Below are 23,302 nucleotides of genomic sequence, written 5' to 3'. Positions count from 1 at the left end.
CAGCAGTTAAGAGCACTGGCTACTCTTCCAGAGGACCCAGGTTCAACTCCCAGCGCCCATGGTTTACAGCCATCTCTAAGCCCAGTTCCACAGGATTTGGCACTCTCCTTCTGGCCTCTGAGAACACCAGGCATGCACGTGGTACACAAGCACGCGTGCAGACAAAACACCCATAAAACAAACCTTTAAGAAAATGTAGATATGCTGACTCTTCAGTGTAAGTACTCTGTATGACTGATGGTGGAAATGTTCCCATACTCACATTCTCTGAGGCTAGCAAACCTGGATTTGGGGATGCAATTCCCAAGACCAAAAATCTTATATAAGCTTGGGCTGTCAAAAATGTTTCACATAGCCGGGCGGTGGTGGCGCATGCCTTTAATCCCAGCATTAGGGAGGCAGAGCCAGGCGGATCTCTGTGAGTTCGAGGCCAGCCTGGGCTACCAAGTGAGTCCCAGGAAAGGCGCAAAGCTACACAGAGAAACCCTGTCTCAAAAAAACCAAAAAAAAAAAAAAAAAAAAAAAAAAAAAAAAAATGTTTCACATAGACACTTACCTTTGAAATTAGGGTTCACAAGTTCTTTACGATTAGAACACTGCAGGGCATTTCCATACACTAGATCTAATGCACACAGCAGGAGATGATAGGAGTTCACCAGGTCATCACTGATCATGGGGAAGTTGCCTGTGGGGTCACATAAAGTCACAGCGTTAACTCAGCATCCACTTCACAAGATTTTAAAGAACGGCTTCCTCCCATTCTAATGACACCATATACCATCGTACCACGTTGGTTCAAGAGTGATAAAGTGTTTTGGCAAATTTATATTTTGAAGACTGATATTTTAATGTATGTCTAAGAATTTAATGAAAACTAAAACTTTACTTAAGTTAAAGTACATTTAATAGGCATCTATTAAGTAGCTAGTAACTAAAACTTTATTACTGGTCTAGTCTTTGGAATTCTGAACACACAAAAAATTTACCAACTCTCTTAATAAATTTACCAACTCTCTGTAATAAATTATTTCACATAAAAAAGTTTTTCTGCAAGTGAAAATTACTAGAAATATTTAGAGGTAAACCACCAGAAAATGATTCATATATGATTTTTCTCATATATATATATACTCTAAAGAGAAGAGAGCCTTTCTTCAGAGCCCTAATGGTAACTATTTAAAATACTTTTCTTTATAATAATCAAAGTTCATGCACATTAATTCAACAGAACACAAATACAGAGATTTGACTTCAAAAGCTACTATCCCAAGGATAACTGCCAATGCTTGTAACAAAAAAATAAACATAAGCCCAGGCCTGCAGATGTGCAGTGCTGGGTCCAGAGAGCACTGAACAACTCCAGGGACACTGCTAACGAGTATGTCTGAAGAGCTGTTGCTGCGCCTCATTTTCACACACAGTGCAGACCCAAAGGCACGCCCCACACTTTTACAGTGCCCACCCAAAGGCACGCCCCCCCATTTTTACACATAGTGCCCACCTGAATGCATGCATTACACACGCTTGGTTTTTCTCTCATTCGGGTCTGTCTTAGACTTTCCCCCTTTGCTTCCTTCCAGAGAAAGTTACCACCTACCTTAGGTCTTAGGATATATGATGCTTTTTCTTTGAGGGATAAGTTAAAGCAAAAAAATAAATAAGTAAAAGCCCGCTGCTGCCAGAAAGGCAGATGGTTACTAAGAGACTAAATTCTGCATCGATAGCAGCCAGCTAACTTGCTTGCCTCTACTATAAAAGGTCAAATATTAAAAACCTGCTCCTATTCTTGTACATAAAACAGGAAGCCACACCTACTGGTTATAAGCTACAAAGGCACCCCCAGCGGCAAGTCTGAACTTGTCCCTGTGTGTACTTGCAGCAGAGGGAGAAAGTGCCAGCACTGTGACTCCTAACCAAAGGCTGAAACGCTCCCAAAGAGTGCATTCTAATTGAAATTCCAGGACGGTCCCAAATCCTGACCTCACAAATGGACCTTCCTCACAGGCTATTTTATTGTTTAATTAAGAGATAACAGAAAAATGGAAAGACTTGACCTCTAGATTTGGCTTACTTGTTCAAGAATGTGATTTTATAAAAACAGGAAGTGGTCTTCCGCTCAAAAAGCCCTTCATGTGACAGTTGCCAAACCAAATCAACAAACATACAAATCATAGCTTATTATTGGGAATGAGACGATCTAAAATGTCCACATGCTGTAGGCACAGTCTATCTTCCCCACAAATAAACCAAGCACTGAATGAAAGCAACTAAGCTACCCATGAGAACCGACCGGAGCATACCGCAGAAGCCACACTGAGCTGTGCTGTGCACCTGAACTCAATACTTGGAAGTTTAAGCCAGCCTGGGCAACAGAGAGACAGACTCCCATCTCAAAAAACAAAGCTAAGTGTGGTTGGTGTCTCCTGCCTAAGTGAGACTCTGCCGTCATTTTGATAGTCTATACACTAGCAAATACACTCTCTCCTAGGCACACAAATAGATCCCAGTAGTCACACAGCTATCCAATGCAATCACAAGATTACTATCCTATGTAATACCAGTCACACAAGCTAATGTGGGAGCCTCCACAGAAAGTTTATGTATGCGTAAGCTTTTATTTTATATCATTGATTTAGCCACGCTTATTTCATTTTGTTTTATATTTGTGGTGCTTAGGATCAACTCCAGGGTCTTGTACACACTAAGCAGGCACCCCACCCCTGGGCCACATCTATCACTGCTGACTGTACTAAAGAATGCTGCCAGCATTGTTGTTATGGAAAGCATGATTAAGAAGCTCACAAAGACTCTCCCTTCAGCTAGGGCACACAGCTCAGATGAGGATGGAGGACTCCTGAGCTAGAGAGGACCAGCTGCAATCACATCACACCTGGAGACCACACCTTCACGTTTAACATCGAACCCAGAGACAAGAGATCTGGATTCAGATCCTAACATTATGGAGTTGACACAGTTGATCTGATAGAGGGAATCTCTTACACAGTAATTTTCCTTTACTCATGGTTTTATTTTTATAATTTCAGTTACTTTTGATCAACAAACCAAAAGTATCAAATGGAAAATTTAAGAAATCATTCTCAGCTAGGCAGGGACATCTGTAATCTAAGACTAGGGAGATCAGGGCAGGAGGGTCACAGGTTCCAGGTCAGCCTGGCCTGCATAGTAAGCCTCAGACAAATAAAACCTAAGTTTAAAATTGCATGTTTTTCTGCTCTGCCCAGCTCTGTGCCTCCTAGGACACGAATCACCCCTGTGTTCTGCATATCCAGGCTGAATATGCTGTGCACCCATCAGCCTTTTGCTTTCATGGTTATTTGCTCCACTGTCTCCATACAGCAGTGATGTTATTCGAGTAATCTGTATTTTACTTAACAATGCCCTAAAGTAATGCAGCACTTGCCAAAGAAAAGCCAAACAGTGGAAGTGTTTCCAGTAAGTGAAAAAATGAGTGTCCTTAATTTAAATAAAAAAATAATAAGTTTTTACAAGGGCTAGAGAGATTGCTCAGTGGTTAAGAGCACTGGCTGCTTTTCCAGATGCCTCGGGGTTTGGCTCCCAGCACCCACATGGAGGCTCACAACAATCTCTATCTCCAGGTTCAGGCTATCCAGTGCCCCCTTTTGACCTCCTCTGGTACTGCATGCACATGATGCACAGACATACATGCAGGCAAAATATCCATACATATAAAACAAAAATAAATCCTTAAAAGAATCATATGTTGATGCTGCTAAGATTTAAAGTAAATAAGGTAATTGGTAGAGACATTTATATAATCTCTACTATACCAACATAACAGCTCTGTTCTTATTATAACTAATGTCATTTATCCCTTATTGTGCCTAATATGTAAATTAAACTTTATGTAAGTATGTATAGTAAGAATCATAGTATACAGGGGTTGGAACTGTCTTTGGCTTCAGGTCTTAGAATGTATCCTGAATACATAAAGGTGGGACTATGGTATGCAGGAAGCTCCTTCCAGTTCTGACAATGTGCATCTTATTGAACTATCTCAGTGGCAGCCATACGCCAGTCTATAGATAAAAAGCTAATGAATATAACTGTACCGTCTCTGTAGATTGTTAAGAATTATCCCTATATAGAGCATACCAAATAGAGATGTACTTCAGTGCATGCAAACCTTGGATAGAGTAATGGAAGGAAGAGAGGAGAGAAAAAGATTCTAAGTATCTGGTTAAGTTTAGACACAATTTCCTGTGGAAAGGCATCAGAACTACTCTGAGGACTTCAGTCTCACTCAGTGACTCAGACAGGTCTTAGGAAGAGCAGAGCCCTAGACACAGCTGATACAGAGTGGGGTGGTTCCACTCACAATTCCAAAGAATAGCTCCGCATCCAAGAGATGGGGAACAAGAAGAAAATGAAAGGGCATGTCATTTAAGTTCAGGAAATGTGGATACTGTAGAGATGGTCTAAAGATCCTCTTATGAAAAGTGAGGCTTTCTTCCTGATACATAATACAGCACTTAAAAATGTAGGTTAGCGAATTCCTATCCAAATATTACTCTTCTCTTACCTTTTGCATATATAAAAAGCACCCAACAGAAGTGGAAAATTTCAGACGTGGTACAGGGCTGTCGCCTGGAGGGGGAAAAACAAAGTCACAAGGTAAATACAAGACTTACAAAGAGACACCCCAAATGACTCAAATCTGGTGTGAAGGAAGCCCACAGGCGGAGAGAGAAACCAGACAAGAAGCTCCGCCTCAACCAAACCCTGAGAGCAAACAGCTGGGAGGCAGAAAAGGCAGCTCAGAGGAGGGGAAAACTTTCTAAGGTTTTGGGGTCAAGATACATAACAAAAGAAAAGCAGCCATTCTTGTGATGACAGTACTACTAATCCTGCTTCCAAGTGGCAGGCAGAGTTACAACTGCAGCCTCTCCATAAGATACTCCACCCTATCGACGTAAAATCACAAAAGGCCACTTTGGAGGCATTCTATCCCCACACTTACTATGCCTTACTCCATCTATGAAGAGACCTGTTCTATTTGACCAAGCTGTCTGCTAATGGGAGTTTTGGACCTGCGTTGGCTTGGCTTTCCTGCCAACATCTCTACCAGTGCTTACACCAGACCTCTATGGTGTCACATCACAAGAACATCAACTTTTGTTTTTGTTTTCTGAGACAGGCTCTCCATAACCCAGGCTGACCTTGAACACCTGACTCTGCCAAGTGCTAGAGTCATCATGCCCAGCTTTGCAGAACCTATTTTAATAAGGATCAAGAAAAGCAGGATGCCCCGGGGAAGAGCAGGAGACTCGGTTTAGTTCTGGTGCTAACATGAGCAGGCACTTGTTTCTCTCGGCCTTTGTTCTTCACTCATCAAAGTCCCTGTATTTAGGAGTAATACTGGACTTAATCTACTAGGCCACGGTCATAGTGAATAGTCAGAGATGTGCTTCTAAAGGCAGCTTCTTGCAGCACTCAGGCAGTGCAAGCAGAAGAATCTGTAGTTCACAGTCATGCTTGGATGCTTAACATGTTCAAGGATACCTGGGCTACATGACATCCTGTCTGGGGGGGGGAGGATACGGTCTTTCTGCCATAGTACACGATAACTACTTATGACTTTGATTGACCTCAAATATAAAAATTAGGCTTTTTTGCTTGTAATACATAGGGTACTCTAAACTCGCTTCCTCCTTCTGCGCCCATTGCTATTTCCTCTGTACTGAAGGCCCCACCTCGATCTCAAAAGTCATCTGCCCAAATCCTACTCATTTCTGCTTACTCCATGGAATGCCATCAACCTGGCTCATTAGATCTACTTTTGCTCAGAAATCCCATTTTCCTGTATCTACTGCACTCACATGGTCTGTACATTACTCCCTTTGCTTCACTTGAATGTCAGCCCTCAGAAGAGAGACCATGGGTTCTGTTTGGCTCCCATCCCCCGCATGGTATCTAAACAATTATTTCTTGTTGCTGTGTTTAACACACAGTGGCAAACTTTCATACCACAGCTGTACATCACAGTCATACTCCAGAGGCAGTACATGGTGAAGCATATGGATTCTGCAGTGAGTCGACCACTCAGCAGGTGCACCAATCACCCTTTATTTTCCTGCACCTAACAAGTCGAAGACCCACAAGGTTGTCATATTACATGTTCACATCTGAGAAGAGTGCTTTTCTCATAACACACATAGGTAAGTGCCATACATCACTAGTTCGACTATTAGCAAAAAGTGATTGAAAATACCAAGAGCCGATAGAGTAAGCTGTGTGTGGCAGAACATTCCTGTAATCTTGGCACTTGGAAGGCTGATACAGGAGAATAGCAAGTTGGACACCAGCCTGGACTACATAGAAGACCCTAGCTCAAAAAAGCAAAAACAATCCAAAAATAAATATAAAATAGTATACACACACACACACACACACACACACACATATATATGTGCGTGCGTGTCTAGCATCCATGAAACCTTGGACTGAGTTTCCAGCACTCACCGCAAGTACAGAATAGTATAAATGTAAAATTCTTTTTTAAATAATTTATTTTTATGTGCATTGCTGTTTTTCCTGCATGTATGTCTGTGTGAGGATGTCAGATCCCTAGAACTGGAGTTACACACACTTGTGAGCTGTCATGTAGGTGCTAGGAATTGAACCTGGGTCCTCTGGAAGAGCATCTCTCTAGCCCCCATAAATGTAAAATTCTTAAAGAAATATTACAAGCCTCTTAATTAGAACCAGGTGATACACACACACACACACACACACACACACACACACACACACCCCAAACAAGTATGATTTGAAGTTATTTTTAGACACTCTAAAGAAAAAAAACAGCTATTTTGTATTTTTCTATAAATGATCATGGTAGCCTTACTGAGACTCAAAGAAAGCTTGTATCCAGAGTTCAAAACATATCGCCACAAGGCTGGGGACTGTGGTGTCAAGGAGAGCTCCACTCAGGAGACTGAGATAGGACAGAACAAGCTTGAGGCGAGCCTGGGCTACCTAGTGAGTTGAAAGCTAGCCTGTCTACACAATGCTATTCCTTCCCTGTTTTAGGGGCTTTTGATTTTGTTTTGTTTCTCTTTTTGGCTTTCTGAGACAGGATCTCTCTTATACAGTCCAGGTGATCCTCCTGCCTCAGCCTCCTTAAGGCTGGAATTACAGTTGTGTGTAATTATACCTAGCCTCTTTTACATTTCTTTTTCTTTTTTCTTTTCTTTTTTGGTTTTTCGACACAGGGTTTCACTGTGTAGCCCTGGCTATCCTTGAACTCACTTTGTAGACCAGTCTGGCCTCAAACTCAGAGATCTGTCTGCGCCTGCCTCTGCCTCCCAAGTGCTGGAACTAAAGGCATGCACCACCACACCTGGCCCGCTTGTACGTTTCTTATGAATATTATTTTAAGAGGAAATTTCTTGACATACTTTAAAAGCAAAATTTCCCTCTCTGTTTTAAACGAACTCGGATGTTAAAGGACAGTTTTTATCTTGTAATTGCCCATAGTTGTAAAGACAGAAAACACTAAACCAGAGAAAGCTGGTTTTGTAGACCTTGACCAGAAAACAAGTTCACAGAAGTTGAGTTCCCCTCGTCTCACCCGACCTAATTTCTCTGATGTTGATTGGCTATTTCCAGGGACTATTCTTCAGTTTGACAGAAAGGTCAAATAATAGAAATAGAAAATAACAGGATCTGACTTATACCCAGAAAGACACCCGGAGAAAGTACTTAAGGTCTGATTTGTCAATCTGTATTCTTGGCTGCTTAAATAAAAAGGGAAAATTTATATCAATATAAAACCCAAACATTTTGCATTATAAAAGAAGCCAGACAACTTCTAACATATAGCAAAGAACAACAACAAATTATCATTTAACAAAACAAAACAAACAAACAAAAAATGTTTTAAACCAGGCGTGGTAGCATACATCTTTGATCCCAGGACTGAGAGGCAGAGGCAGGCAGATCTCTATGAGCTGGAGGCCAACCTGGTCTACAGAGTGAATTCCATGCCCCCCAAAGTTACATAGTGAGACCCTGTCTCAAAACAAACAAACAAAAAAAAAACCCAACTTCTTAGGAAAAAGTAATTTCTGAAATCATGTTTCTTTCTAATGAGTGTTGACCTGTACTCCAGAGAAAGGCTGTTCCCAAACACACAGAGAAGCATACCTCTGCTTTCGTCCTCTTTGCTGGCGAGGTTGTTCTTCTTGGGGATATTTAAAAATGTCTTGAAAAATGGGTTCGTATTTCTTAAAAATCACAGCAGAAACAGTGAAGTTTCTTTCTAATCTTTCAGTACGTTCTCTGAACTGGGGGGGTAGATTTGCCATGTCTTCCCACTTCTTCATCTTGTTAAAAAATTCAATTAAGCTGATATTAAAAATAAAAAGAGGAACTTTAATAACACAAAGGTGATGTTATGCCAATACAACAGTAAACCAAAATCATTCATCAAATTATATTTTGACAATGACAGATCTCAAACGTGTGCCTTTGACCAGCTCTATCTCCCACCTTTTGTCTTATTACTCTAACCCTCCTCCTCTACTTTGTTCAGACTATGATAGGCTTGGTTTCTTGGTGTGTATGTGTACACATGTTCATGTAGACGATGTGTGGACACGCACAGGAAGCCAGAAATTGATGCTGCATGCCTTCCTCAACCACTGTCCACCTTACCACTTACATTCTTCTGCTGGGTGTGGCAGGAGTTTTTACCCATGGCGTCATCTCTCTGGCCCTGGCTCAGATCTTTTTTTTTTTTTTTAAAGATTTATTTATTTATTTATTTATATATATAGCATATGTGACTGCAGGCCAGAAGAGGACACCAGATCTCATTACAACATGTGGTTGCTGGGAATTGAACTCAGGACCTCTGGAAGAGCAGTCAGTGCTCTTAACCTCTGAGCCATCTCTCCAGCCCTTGCTCAGATCTTTTAAATACTAAATCTATGGTGCTGGAGAGATGGCTCAGCAGTTAGAGTATTTGCTCTTCTTGTAGAGGACCTCACTTAAATCCCCAGCACCCACAAGTGGCTTATGACCATCTTTCACTATAGTCCCAGGAGACCTGCTGTCCTTTTCTGACCTGCTTGGGTGCTAAACATGCACACTGTGCACATACATGCATGTAGGCAAAATACTTATACACGTAAAATAAAATGAACCTTAATTTAAAAAAAAAAAAAAAAAAACAAAAAAAACAAAAAAAACAAGACACTAGGGGCGCTGGAGAGATGGCTCAGAGGTTAAGAATACCGACTGCTCTTCCAGAGGTCCTGAGTTCAATTCCCAGCACCCACATGGTGGCTCACAACCATCTGTAATGAGATCTGACACCCTCTTCCGTATACATAATAAATAAATAAATCTTTAAAAAAAAAAAAGACACCAAAGTTATCATAGAAACAGTCAAAATTTCAATTTATAAATCTTCCTAATCTCATTCTTCACTCCTCCTATTATAATCCCCATTGTGAAGTTAATTTTCCATATATATTTTCTTAAAAAATAAGTAGTATCTTTTGTTTGCTTTTATGTTTTATGTAAAATGTATCATATTATAAGTAGCATTCTGCAACTTAATTTTCATTTAATGTTTCTGAGATTCATTAATTTAATTACTAACTTATTTAATCACTAAAACCATCCTTCCTAAGAACATACAATAATTTTCTGCATTCACTCAAGCAAGAGAAATTCAGGTTACTAATAATTTTCTTGAAAACAAACAAAAAAAAAAAACCAAAAAAAACAAAGACTGGTGTAGGGCTGGAGAGGTGTGCGTGGTTCAGAGCACTTGTTGCTCTTGCAAAGGACCCAGGTCTGTTCCAGCACCCATACGGCTACTCACAACCACCTGTAACTCCAATTCCAGGGAATCCTGGGCTTTCTTCTGGCCTCCACAGACACCAGGAACACATGTGGTACACATACATACATGCAGACAAACACTCATACACATATAAAAACCATGAGTTTTTAAATGGTGCAATAAATATATTAGTATGTATGTAGGAATTTCTCTAGGGTCAGAGAAGTGCAGCTTCAATTCTACACAAAATGTACAATAAAACACAAATTTCATACATATGTATCTAAGTATAATGCCACATAATTGATATTTCATTTACCTTTTTGATCCATAGTATCTTCAAAAGCTCCTCAATATCTTTATTTAAATTTATATTAACATTATACAATGAGTCATAACTTTTAATGCATTAAAATGCAAATATATTTAAGTTAGTAAAACATGATCCTGACTCTGAAATAGTAAAGGAAAACCTTGACTCAGTTTCTGAATTCAGCTATCTACATGTTAGATGCTCAGAAAATAGTAAGCAAAGAGAATTTTCATTATCAGTCTGATTTGTAAGTTTTATATTTTAGCTACATTCTAATTTTCAAGCTCTAATATAGTTACCTCTGCTCCGAACACCGAAGGATTCTAGTTAAAGACACATAGTTTCCTTCAACAGTCCCTTTGCTTACAGTTGGAACAGATTTTCTGCAAGCCACATATAAGGCACATGCTAACCAATGAAGATCGTTTCCCTGAAAAAGAAAATAGTGCTTAAAAACTTGTCCAGAGTCACTCAGATCTTTAAGGTCTGAAGCCGTCGCATTTCATTGTTATCAATGGAGGGGGGGGGGGGGATTCGATGTGTGAACTGATTAAAAAATATATATATCAAAATACACCGACTCAGCAGAACGACACAGACACAACCACCATATTATGGTTAAATAACACCTTGCTTAACCATCAAGTCGTGGGCCTCTTTACCCTGCTCCTTCCATAAGCTATATATAAAATAAAAGGGCCATATGCACAGGCAGCTGATAAACAATCCGGACTTCCGTGTCACTTCCTATTGGCCCATGCAGAGGAGGTGCCTGCAGAGTTGACAGGCACTGGCCCGAATGGCCATTTTTGTCAACCTCAAGCCCCGTCCCGAGAACGGGACACAACAAACCTATAGCTGGGTGACAGCCAAAAAGAGAGCCCGAGCTCAGCAACAAACGTTGCGTGTCTACACCGGTTTTCAACTGCCGGGGGTGGGAGTGGGGGGGTGGGAGGGTCACAAGTCGTAAGCCGTTCTCACACGTAAGCAAGCCCGAAACTTAACTCCTCTGACGGCTGCAAAGCCCGGGCAGGGGCAGTGGTGCGGTGCACACGACCAAGCAACCCCAGAGCCACTCCGAGTCCCCCGACCGCCCCGGATGGTCTGCGTGCGCACCTCCAGCGTGTAGCTCTCGCTCATGCTGCGGTAGCTGCCCCAGGCCTCGGCGCGCGCCGCCTCGTCCATGTTGAGGCGACTGCACAGCTCCTCGAACCGCTGCTGGATCTGAGAGCCCGGGGACCCCGCGGGCTGTGAGCCGTCGGCGGCGTCGCCATCCTCCTCCTCCTCCTCCGAGCTGGCTGCGGCCGGAGGAGGCGGTGGCGGTGGCGACTGGTCGCCTCCAGACGGCATGGTGCACCCCAGGCCGCGGCTCTTCAGACGCGCTGAAGGCCGGGGCCGGCAGCCATTCAAACCGCGAAGCGCCCGCCCGTCCGTCTGCCCGTCAGCAGCTTGCAACACGACTGTGCCGCCCCTAGAGCCCCTCGGGCCCCATGCGGGCACCCGTAAGTCTGAGCACAGCCTTCTGGGAAATGTAGTCTCGGCCGGGATCTCAGGGGGACCAAAAGGCGTGGAGGAAGAAAGAGCAAAACAAGCTGCGCTTCATCTAGGAGCGAATGAACGCGACCTCCGTTTTTAAAAAGTATCTCTCAACGGTGAGACCATTCAGAAGGCTCTTTTGAAGAGAAAAGGACCGAAAAATATCGACAGGAGAAGTTTTAGTATCCAAGCTTTTAACCCAAACACCTCCTCCTCACTCAGAGGTCCTTCGATAAAAGTTCAGCCGCTTGTTCTAGTTGCTCTGTTACTGAGATGAACACTGAAACCAACTCGGGGAGGAAAGGGCTTCTTTCATCTTAGACTTTACAGTCCACCATTGAGGGAGGCTAACGCAGGACGCTGCTTACTGGCTAGCTCCCCCTTGCTTGCTCAGCTACTTTTCTAATACAGCCTTCCCCGCTCCGAGACCCACACACACACACACACACCACACACACACACCTGCCTAGAGATGGCCCACAGGCCAATCCAACAGAGAGGATGCCTCAAGTGAGGCTCCCGTGTCAATGCTAACTATGGCAAAGGTATCGATCTCACTAACCAAACAAAAACCCAAAAACTCTCAAATAATTATGAATGTTTTTTCAAAAATAAAGACATCATACTTGCAGAATTGACATCTTGATGACACCTCTAATTTCCAGGCTTTTCCCGTTTAATGTTGTGTGAGTCAGGCCAGGCAACGGGAAATACACTAAATATGGTGGCAGTGCAGACTGAGCACGCCCAGAGCCTGGGCCCGGGGAAGCTGATCCTTTGACATCTACAAAGGAAAAGTATGTGGGGACCGGTGACAAGGAAACACAATTATCCAGGTCACCGATTAAAGTCAAGACTTGAGACTCCACTAAGCCTGCTAGGAGAGGAATGCACCGAGTGGCTCAGCAGTTATCCCTGTGCTTAGGGGTGTTAAAGCGACCGATTCCCTGAGCTTGGACATGAGGGGAAGGATGTGCTGATAGATGTATTTTTCTTATCCAAAGACTGTGCTCTTAGAAAAGAAACCTTGAAGGCACACTGCCTGGGCTTGCAGGTGGAGAAGAGAATCTAGTAGAAAAAAACACATTGACGAGGGGTGGGAAGGTTCTCAGTGGGCAAAAACACTCACCTGAGTTCAACCCTGACGACTCACGTTTTTTTTTTTTTGGGGGAGGGCACTAAAAATCCAGGAGTGGTGGGTTGGCTTCTAATCTCAGCAGTGGGGAGACATAAGCTGGCCCATGAGAGAGAGACATGACCTGAAATAGACAGCGGCCTGAGGAGTAACCCTCGAGGCTGTTCTGTAGCCTCCAGACCCATGTGCATCCATCCACTCTCACATGTACACACACACGTGCACAAACTTGAACATGCACACAAATGCACTCAAACACATGCACACATGCACACACAATGCTGACCAAAGGGATACTTACTTCTACATAGGTCACAAGGACATTGGATTTAAGACATCATCCATTAGGCATTTCAACAGACTTGTGGATGGCTCAGTGGTTAAGAGCACTCGCTGCTCTTCCAAAGGATCTGAGTTCAAATCCATGCCAGGATCACAACCACCTGGTGCAGGGGAGCTGACACACTTTTCTGGATGCTATGACACCTGCACTCATGTACACATACCACACACGCATGTACACACACACACACACACACACACACACACCACACACAATTTAAAAAAATAAATGAATAAATGAAATCTCAAAATCAGTTCTCATTTGTGATGTTTCTTTGTAAGGGGAGCTCGGTTCGTTCTCAGGTGGCCTGGTTTGTTATGTCTAAATATCTGAGTGTCAGCCTGAAATAAACTGAAGTCAGACCAGGAGAGTAAAGAGGCTCTTACCCCTTCCCATGTCCCCTCTCTGTCATAATTAGCTATCCTACCTCAAGCCTTTCAAATAATTCCTAGGTCTTGGAGTTTTGTATTGACATATATTAATTACACTTAATGAGTGTGCCACTTCCACGCACACATATATTTTGATCATGTTCACTCTCCAGTTACTCCTTTGTCTAGCACTCCTGTTGATCCCTTTCCATTTCCCATCCAGCCCCCTTTTACCTCCATGCCTTTATTTGTTAATTTCACGACCCAGTGAGTTTAATTACAGCTTCTCATGGTGTGGGGGGGGGGGCGCTATTTACAGGAGCATGAGGAACTTACTCGGGGCTCCCCCAGAAAGGGAGAAAAAGGGTGGAGTCTTGTGAGCCCCTCACTCCAGCTACCATTAACTAAATGACGGACTCTCCCACATGCTGCTTCTGACAGCCCTTCTCTGTATCCGCAGACCTCTGACTAGGACAGCTCCTAGGTAGACTTTCTGGGTGTGCTTGGGCTGTCTTCGCTCCACGGCCCTCCTCTTGCTCTCTCTTGCCTTCTCTCTTTGGTCCCTGCTCAACTCTGACCTACTGGTGTGGTTGATGTATTCTAGATTACAGGTCATTAAGCTCCAGGTGGTAGTTTTTTCAGAGCTAATGACCATTGCAATCTATCTATGCTGACATCTTTCTTCCATACCGAGGACCTCTTAATCTGCAAGCAATGTCACAGTCCAACAGTCAACCTCCTGTGATCACCCCTGCCTTCTCCAGGTACATCTCCAAATACAACCCACAGCTCTGAGGACAGTTCCGCAATGCCGACCAGCTCCTCCCCGTCTCTGCTCTGAAGCACTTTCAGGAGAAAGGAGGTTTTAACCCCTTTGCCAATGGTTTGACCTGGATGCTCTGTTGTGTGTGGGGGTCAGGGGGTGGGGAGAGCAGGGGAACGGAGACAAAAAAGCCCAGAAATAACAGGAGCAAAAATAAAAGTCAAAATTCCCCACTCTTTACTAGTTGGATTATAACAACTCGGAGTCCGACCCAGGGACTTGTGAGGCCTCCACAAACAATTAGAGTCTACCTCCTGAGGACACTTGGTGCCACACCCCCGGTGGCCAGTCTCAGGGACGATGAGTGAGTAAAGAAAACTTACTGCATCGAGACAGTGAGCTGACTTCTTTGGAAATAAATTTTATCAATTAATTTAGTTTATGTGTATAGGTGTTTTGCCTGCATGTATGTCTGTAATCCGTATGTGTGTCAGGTACCCAGGGAGATCAGAAGGGGGTGACAGAACCCCTGGACCTGGAGTCAGAGAAGCTACCCCTTCTTTCTTCTTCTTTTTAAAGATTAATTTTTAATTGAAGTGTGTGTGTGTGTGTGTGTGTGTGTGTGTGTGTGTGTGTGTGTGTGTGTCTGTGTCTGTGTCTGTCTGTAGGTATGTGCTGGTGAGTGTGTATGCCTACAGAGGCCAGAGCGGGTCAGTACATCCCCTGGAGCTGGTTATGGATGGTTGTCAGCTGTGGGATGTGGGTGCTAGGAACTGAACTCAGATCCTCTTCAATAAAACACATAAATTAAAAAGATGTCTCTATAGTTATAAACTTTCATGTCTCCTTCACACATTTAATTGTTCCTTTCTGTCTTTCTTTTTTTTTTTTTTTTGGTTTTTCGAGACAAGGTTTCTCTGTGTAGCTTTGCGCCTTTTCCTGGAACTCACTTGGTAGCCCAGGCTGGCCTCGAATTCACAGAGATCCGCCTGGCTCTGCCTCCCAAGTACTGGGATTAAAGGCGTGCACCACCACTGCCCGGCCCTTTCTGTCTTTCTTAATTACAATATCTTATTCAGCAAAAATGATATTCTAATATATAGTGAAAGCAAACAAGTTTCTCAGTGTTTTTAAATTCCTGGCATATTACTCTTTGAGATCCAGGGACAATGAATCAGCATTCCTTGGAATTTTCAAATTTCAAAATTATGATTATTTTTAAACATGTCTCTAATAATCTTCTCACTTTATTATTCAGATATCTTAAATTCATGTTTAAAGAATTTAATTCTGCCTAGCCTTTTAAAATAAAATTCCTGATGTAATATTAGGCTTTTATTTTAAAGCCATAAAAGCTTAGACATATGCCGGGCAGTGGTGGCACACTCGGGAGGCAGAGGCAGGCAGATCTCTGTGAGTTTGAGGCCAGCCTGGCTACTGAGTGAGTTCCAGGAAAGGCGCAAAGTTACACAGAGAAACCCTGTCTCGAAAAAACAAAAACAAGACAACAACAAAAAAACTTAGACATATGCCACACCTGATCTTTTTTTGTTTTATAAAGTAATAAATAGCTGAAGAATACTAAAGTTTAAATTGTTATTTCTAACATTCACTTTCAATTTTTCATATAATGCCAACTTCACCCCCCACACATAAATTTAAAATAACTAATTTCTTACACTTGTTTACATTTTATGAATTAGAATGAATTTGGACTTAGATTGTGTGTATTCTTGTTTACTTACAAGCCATCTTGAATAAAACCATTTGGGGGAACTTTACCATAAAAACATGTCTAAACATTTGTCTAAAGGTGGTATTCTATTTTGTTCTCTATTGCTATGATAAACACTATGACCAAAAGCAACTTGGCAGGACAGGGTTTATTTGGCTTACATATCCCTAGTCACAGTTCATTGAGGGAAGCCAAGGCAAGAATTCACGACTGACCTGAACCCACAGGAACAAGGGTCCCCAATGGGGAGGTGTTGAGTGGGAGGACTAAGCATTGGGGAATAAAGAGACAAAAGCACTAACTGGGACCAGGAGGTCTTGCATAAGCTGATGACTTACACCAAGCAAGTTTATTAAGAAATATGGCATTCTATATACTATTAGCAGGGGGGGAAAATGGCCAAGGTCTGTTGTGGAATAATTCTTTGCTACACTGTGAATATGTATTACTCTCATTGGTTAACAGAAAGCTGACAGGCCGGTATCTGGGCAGGAAGTTAGGTGGCAAAGCCAAACTGAGAATGATGGGAAGAAGGATGGCAGAGTCAAGACAGTTGCCAGTGAGCCACAGAGGGAGCAGGACATGCTGGAGGACAGGTAAAGCCATGAGCCACATGGCCGAATGTAGATGAATAGAAATGGGTTAACTTAAAATGTAAGAGCTAGTTAGTAATAAGCCTGAGCTATTGGCTGAGCATTTATAATTAATTCAAGCCTCAGTGTGATTATTTGAGAACAGCTGCAGGACAGGAAAAAACTACAAAGGTCAGCTGAGAGCTAAGTCAGACAGTGTTCACAAAGGGAACACAGGATACCTCAGACTCTGCTGCCCTAGGACTGACAACCACAGCCCAGGGGGAAGAGTTGGGGCCCCAGAAACCACAGCCTTGACTTCTTTGAGACACTGGCTCCAGCCTCACACTAGCCTTGCCAAGTCCACTCCTGAGCAAAGATAGAAAACTAAAATTCCCTTTATCATTTCATCAGTGCTTCTGAGAAAGTCTTGGGCCGGTCTGGCTCCCCACACAGGACAGGAACCTGGAGGCAGGAACTGAAGTGGAGGTCACAGAGCACAGAGGAATGCTATTAACTGGCTTTCTCTGTTTTCTTATACAACACAGGACCATCTTTCTAGGGGTGACATATTTTTCGTTAAGTTCAGTAGCTGCCCCTTAAGTAACCGCTGTTCTAATTGGCAAGTGCAACTCCACAGCTACCAGCAGCCGTTCGGCCACACTGGTCATAGCCAGGTGGGAATTCTGTTCCATTAGGCACTGGCTGTAAAGAAAATTTTACTTAGATCTCAATCCCTCTACAGAACTCAGGATTCAGAGGTTGAGGTTAAATTCTGCTCATGCAGAGGGGCTGAGTAGCAAGTAACTAATCTCTCCTAGCTCTCATCTCCCCCCAAACAGGGCGTCCTTCTGCTCCGCACCTACGAAAGAACCCTAACTACACATGATTCCTCCCTACCACTTCCTGTCAACTAGTTGCTGACTCAGCTTCCTGACCCCTGGTTAATTTTATTTAATCAAACAAATGTAGCATGTCTTTGCATCATTAAACAAATGTTCCACAGCATAAATGAATATAACATATCTTAAATATTCCACAGCAGTGGTACCTCCCACAGTAGACTGGGTCCTCCCACATCAGTCCATAATCAAGAAAATACCACAAAGACTTACCTCCAGTACAAGCTGATGGAGACAATTCCTCAAATGAGATCCCTTTTTCCCAGATATATTGAGATTTGTGTCAAGTTGACAAAAACCAGCCAGCACTGACTGATATGTAGCAAAAATACATCAAGTCATAGATACAGACTGGTTGCTGGGCAGCAGACAAAATGAAACACAAAGCTCCACGAAAACAGTCACAAAGCACTGTAACAAACATGGCTACATTTATGCCAAGCAAGTTTATTAAGAAGTACAGCATCCTGTATACTATTAGCAGGGGGAAATGGGCAAGGTCAGCAGAGAACTGTCTATTTCCTTCATAGATACTCTATTTCCTTAGAAACAAGGTAGAAATTTTAAATCTCAAAGTTGTAGAAGCTAACCTATGCATCGGGAGGACACCACTTTTAAAAATTTCTTGGCTTCTCTATACAAAACTCTCAAGTAAGTCCATAGAGGAGAGGATGTCTCTGGTCAAAGTTGTTGTTATTTACTCTTTTTTGGGGGGGCCCACCACCCAGCTTCCAAATAAATCACACATGGAAGCTTATTCTTACTTATGCATGCCCAGCCTTAGATTGGCTTATTTCCTTAACTTTAAATTAGCCCCATATACCTTTTGTCTCTGGGCTTTTCCCATTCTCTTACTCTGGAAATCTTGCTCTTACTGCTGCTGGCTGTATAACTGAGTGACTGACCCCTAGAACCCTTCTCCTTCTCCCAGATTTCTCCCTCTCTCTGCCTGCCAGCCCCACCTAGCCTTTCTCCTGCCTTGCTATTGGCCAGTTCTTTATTAGACCATCAGGTGTTTTAGACAGGCAGAGTAACACAGCTTCACAGAGTTAAACAAATGCAACATAAACAAAAGTAACACACCTTGAAATAATCCCCCAAAGGTCAAGGTTGGGGGATCTCTGGAAAGCACTCTACAGGTGGGAGGAAGGCTCTGGTCTGTGAGCACAAAGGATGTGTAGGCAAGGGTGCTCCCTGAAGCTGAGTTTGGGGAATGAGGCAGTGGACGAGAGGCACATACAACTTATGATGGCCATGAAGGAATCTCTGAGCTCTTTGAATTATGATGCTAGAGGACTGAGTATAGGGATACAATCATGGCCTAATGTGTGATTGGGTGACCAACCTTCTTAGTCCAAAAGCAGGTATGGAGACTGTCCTATTTTACTTTTTCCCCCCCAAGACAGGATTTCTCTGTATAGTTTTGGTCCGTGTCCTGGATCTCATTCTGTAGACCAGGCTGGCCTCGTACTCACGGAGATCCACCCGGCTCTGCCTCCCAAGTGCTGGGATTAAAGGTGTGTGACACCACTGCCCAGCCCTAATTTACTTTTTAAAAAAATTTGTTTCATGTGTTTAGGTGTTTTGCCTGCCTGCATGTCTATGCACTGTGTGCATGTCTGGTGCCCGTGGAAACCAGAAGAGCTCATTGGATTCCCTGGGACTGGAGTTTCAGATGGTTGTGAGTCACCCTGTGGGTGCTGGGAATTTAACCCAGGTCCTCTGGAAGAGCAGCCAGTGCTCTTGACCACTGAACCCCCAGTTGGCTGTCTATTGCTGTAACAAAGATCCCGTGACCAAAACCAACTCGGGGAGGACAGAGTTTATTTGGCTTGTATATTCCAATCACAGAACATCATCAAGAGAAACCAAGGCAGGAACTGAAACAGAGGAAATGGAGGAATGCTGCTTATTGGCTTGCTCTTCAAGGATTGTTCTATTTGCTTTCTTACACAACCCAGAACCACCTATCCAGGGATGGCACTGCCCACAGTGGGCTGGGCCTTTCTGTATTAATCACTAATCAAGAAAATGCTTTCATGGACTTGCCTACAGGCTAATATGATGGAGGTATCTTTTCAATTGAGGCTACTTCTTCACAGATGACCCTAGTTTGTGTCAAGTTAATTCCGGGTAGGGTATGATGTCTTAGGATCTGGTCCAGGAGTGATTGGTCAATACCTTTGTTCTAGAACCACGTGAACCTTCATTACTTGATTTTTGGAAGAAGAAAAAAGTGAAGAAGGCAGGGACTGAAAATGTGGAGCAGAATAAGAAATCCCACCAGAGTGGAAAAGTTCTCATTAGAGAAGAAAGCAGAAAGGCAAGAACATGTTGAGTGGAGGACAGAAGATCAGGAGTTTTAGCTTTTCTGAAAGCCCCTACGAGGCAGGGGAGAATCAACAGAAGATGGGTTTAGGTATGATCAATTAGTATGTCTCAGTTGCCTTGTGATGTCTTGGGGGTGGTCCTCCAGAGCTCAAGAATTGCAGAACAATGAAAATTATGTCCTTTAAAATTATGGTGGGGCACAGGCACTGTAGACTGAGCGGGAGGATGACTATGACACACACACTTACCATGAACTATTTTCTCAGCACAAATAGAGGAGACACTAAACACAGAATTGTATCTTTACTTACTGAGAGCTAGATAAATCAGTTTTGATGAAAGAATAGAGCATTTAAAAATATTTTATGTGTATTTGTGTCTAAGCATATGTATGTGCACTGTATGATGTATTCAGTATCCAAGGAAGTCAGAAGAGGGTGCTGGGTCCTCTAGAATCAGAATTCAAAGCAGTTGTAAGCCACCACGTGGGTGCTGGGAACCAAACTCGGATCCTCCGCAAGAGCAGCAAGTGCTCTTAACTGCTGAGACATCTATGTGGCCCGAGAGCATCTGGAAGATTTCTTCTTCCTGGCTTTCAAGAAAGGATTTCCATGATGGGACACAGGTAAGGGTGAACGTAAGTTAACGTGTGGGTCCATAGATTCACCCACCTGAGCTTGGTTGTGTTACTGTTCCAACAAGGCTCTCTCTTCGTCTTACCTTGAGTGCTTCCTGGAACACTGCTTTATCTTTGACAGGTGAACACACTTAAGTAATTTCCTGGAGTCTCACAGTTGTTGAAGCACTTTTAATAAGACGTGGTCAATGCCAGCTGGTGGTGGCAAACGTCTTTAATCCTAGCACTTGGGAGGCAGAGGCCAGTCTGGTATACAGAGCGAGTTCTAGGACAGGCTCCAAAGCTACACAGAGAAACCCTGTCTTGAAAACAAAAAACAAAACAAAAAACCCTCTACCTTTTCTTAAAGCATTGTCCATTTCTTCTCCTTTTGTTGTGCTGGATTCATTCGGGTTCAGGTACGTTTTAGTTTTGCAGTGTTGTTAGTAGTGAGTTATAATTATAATACATATATGTCTTAAATGATTCATAATGTGTGAAAGAATTGTGATCAATTCAAGAGCAAGCAAAGGCATGAGGCCCTGCATCAAGTAAACCAAAAGCTCCGTGGAAGCTGAGGCAGCTGAGTTCCAGACCAGTATGTACCAGACGCCCTATTTAAAAAAAGGGCCAAAACATTGGGATGGCTCCGTCAGTCACGTGCTTGTCATGAAAGCATGAGGACTTGAGTTCAAATTTCTAGCACCCGTGTAGAAAGCTGGGCCCATGGGGCTCACCTACAATCCTGTGCAAGCATGAACTTGGCTTCCCAGTGGCCATCAAAGTGAGGCATAGTTATGTGCATCCGTGACCCCAGTGCAGTGAGGGCTGAGAGAGGCAGCTCCCGAGCACTTGCTGTACGGTCAGTAAGTACCACATTCAGTAGGAGACCCTGCCTCAAAAGATAAGGTGCAGAGGGATCACGGAAGACAGCCAGTGTTGACCTCTGACCTTCACGTGCACACGTGTGAACATTCATGAGCTCACAGGCGCGCACACGGGGCGGGGGAGGGAAGAGAGAGAGAGAGAGAGACAGACAGACAGACAGACAGACAGACAGACACATGGTGGAGTGTAGCTAGAGTTTTCCTGCCTTGCCCACAGTCAGGGCAAATCTTTGTCACCCACCAGTCCCACAGCCGCTCAGACCCAACCAAGTAAACACAGAAACTTATATTGCTTACAAACTGTATGGCCGTGGCAGGCTTCTTGCTAACTGTTCTTACAGCTTAAATGAATCCATTTCCATAAATCTCTACCTTGCCATGTGGCTCGTGGCTTACCAGCATCTTCACATGCTGCTTGTCATGGCGGTGGCTGGCAGTGACTCCCTCTGTCTTCCTGTTCCCTCCTTTCTCCTCTCTGTTTGTCCCGCCTGTACTTCCTGGCTGGCCACTGGCCAATCAGTGTTTTATTTATTGACCAATCAGAGCATTTGACATACAGACCATCCCCCCAGCAGTGGAGGATGATTAGGAACAGCTCACACTGAACTCCAGCCTCCACAGGCACTTGCCCCACGCCTCCACCCCCAACAGGAATGTGTACATATACACATACCTCAGCTTCCACAGAGCTTTTGGTTTACTTGATGCAAGGCCTCATGCTTTTGTCCACTCTTGAATTATTCACAGTTAATTCACGCATTATGAATCATTTAAGGCATATATACGCCACACCCACAAAACAAAATGCCTAACAGCTGCAGAGGGTGGCGGCACAGGACTTTACAGCCCATTACTTAGCAGCATGGGCTACCTAGTGAAGCTGTTTCAAGAGCCTCCAGAACCAACAGAAAATGAATAAAATAGCTGCACATTGAACATACAGAGGCTGGGAACACGAGGGATCGGGTTGGGCCGTTTGGAGGAAGGACAGAGGGGGAGAGTAGTGAAAGAGATGTCTTGATGGGGGGGCTTTTCGGGGTCAGGGAGAAACCTGGTGGCAGGGGAACTCCAGGAATCTACAAGGATGACCCCAGCTAAGACTCCTAGCAAATGGAGAGGGTGCCTGAACTGGCCATCTGCTGTGATCAGACTGGTGATACCCTAATTTTCATCAGAGAGCCTTCATCCAGTAACTGATAGAAACAGATGCAGAGATCCAAAAGCAAGCAGTGGGTGGAGCTCTGGGAGCCCTACCACCATAAAAACAAAACACCCACAAATCAAAACCAAAAAGCACAAGAGAGAAACAAATACTTAAATACTTAAATACTGAACTACTGACACATTATGTTTAGCCCAACACTGAAAACTCATCTTAAATGTTCAATAAGTAGGCATTAGATGAATGTGATACCGTAAAGGAAGTAAGCAGGTTGCAGGGAGATGTGGTTCAATTGGTAGAATGCCCCCCTGGCATGCAAGAACATCCCTGTGTTCGGTTCAGAATCTGATAATAGCAGTTGTAGTGTCACATTCTATAATTCTAGCACTTGGTAGATGGGGGTAGGAGGGTCAGAAGTTCAAGTTCATCCCTGGCAGTGTAGTAAGTTCCAGACTAGCTTGGGCTACACGAGACCTTGCCTTTAAAGGGCAGAAATAAGCAGGTTGCAAAACAGTTTGTACAGTTTACCTGCCTTCTCTTCTCCACAGAGGTTTCCTAGTGAGATCTGAGCTTGCTTTACCCAGCAGGGCTGCATTAGAGGATAGCTTGACCATGTGCATGGTTACCAGGTGATTGGAAGGGTCTGCACTGTACTAGAGGAAGGCTTCCCCTTGGCATTCTTATAAAAAGCCCCTTTGAAGAGACAGAAGGGGCCGGTTATCCTGTGTTTCTGTTTCTCTCCCCTCTTTCTATCTAAATATTTCTCCCTCCCCAAGAGTACCCTGGGGAAAAAAATAGGAG

At 43.4% G+C, this 23,302-nt stretch overlaps 1 protein-coding gene across 3 annotated transcripts in view; it reads right to left on the bottom strand.

Moving 5' to 3' along the window:
* Rbl2 (RB transcriptional corepressor like 2) overlaps window positions 1-11,604 on the bottom strand; it is a 52,622-nt gene extending 41,018 nt beyond the window's left edge. For 2 of the 3 annotated variants that reach the window (XM_028871514.2, XM_037206081.1), the window contains exons 1-5: window positions 11,265-11,604; window positions 10,448-10,578; window positions 8,188-8,388; window positions 4,562-4,626; window positions 557-685 (exon numbers count right to left, since the gene is read on the bottom strand). In XM_028871514.2, coding sequence (XP_028727347.1) covers window positions 557-685; window positions 4,562-4,626; window positions 8,188-8,388; window positions 10,448-10,578; window positions 11,265-11,498 — 760 coding nt within the window. In that variant the 5' untranslated portion in view covers window positions 11,499-11,604. Of the gene's footprint in view, window positions 1-556; window positions 686-1,597; window positions 1,762-4,561; window positions 4,627-8,187; window positions 8,389-10,447; window positions 10,579-11,264 lie in introns of those variants that run through there. The other variant, XM_028871515.2, reaches the window with a different exon arrangement.
* Window positions 11,605-23,302: the final 11,698 nt, after the last annotated feature.

Source organism: Peromyscus leucopus, chromosome 5, assembly GCF_004664715.2.
Source record: "Peromyscus leucopus breed LL Stock chromosome 5, UCI_PerLeu_2.1, whole genome shotgun sequence".
Classification (NCBI taxonomy): Eukaryota; Metazoa; Chordata; class Mammalia; order Rodentia; family Cricetidae; genus Peromyscus; species Peromyscus leucopus.
Note: the sequence above shows the minus strand (reverse complement) of the source record. Positions and strands in the feature narration are given on the sequence as shown.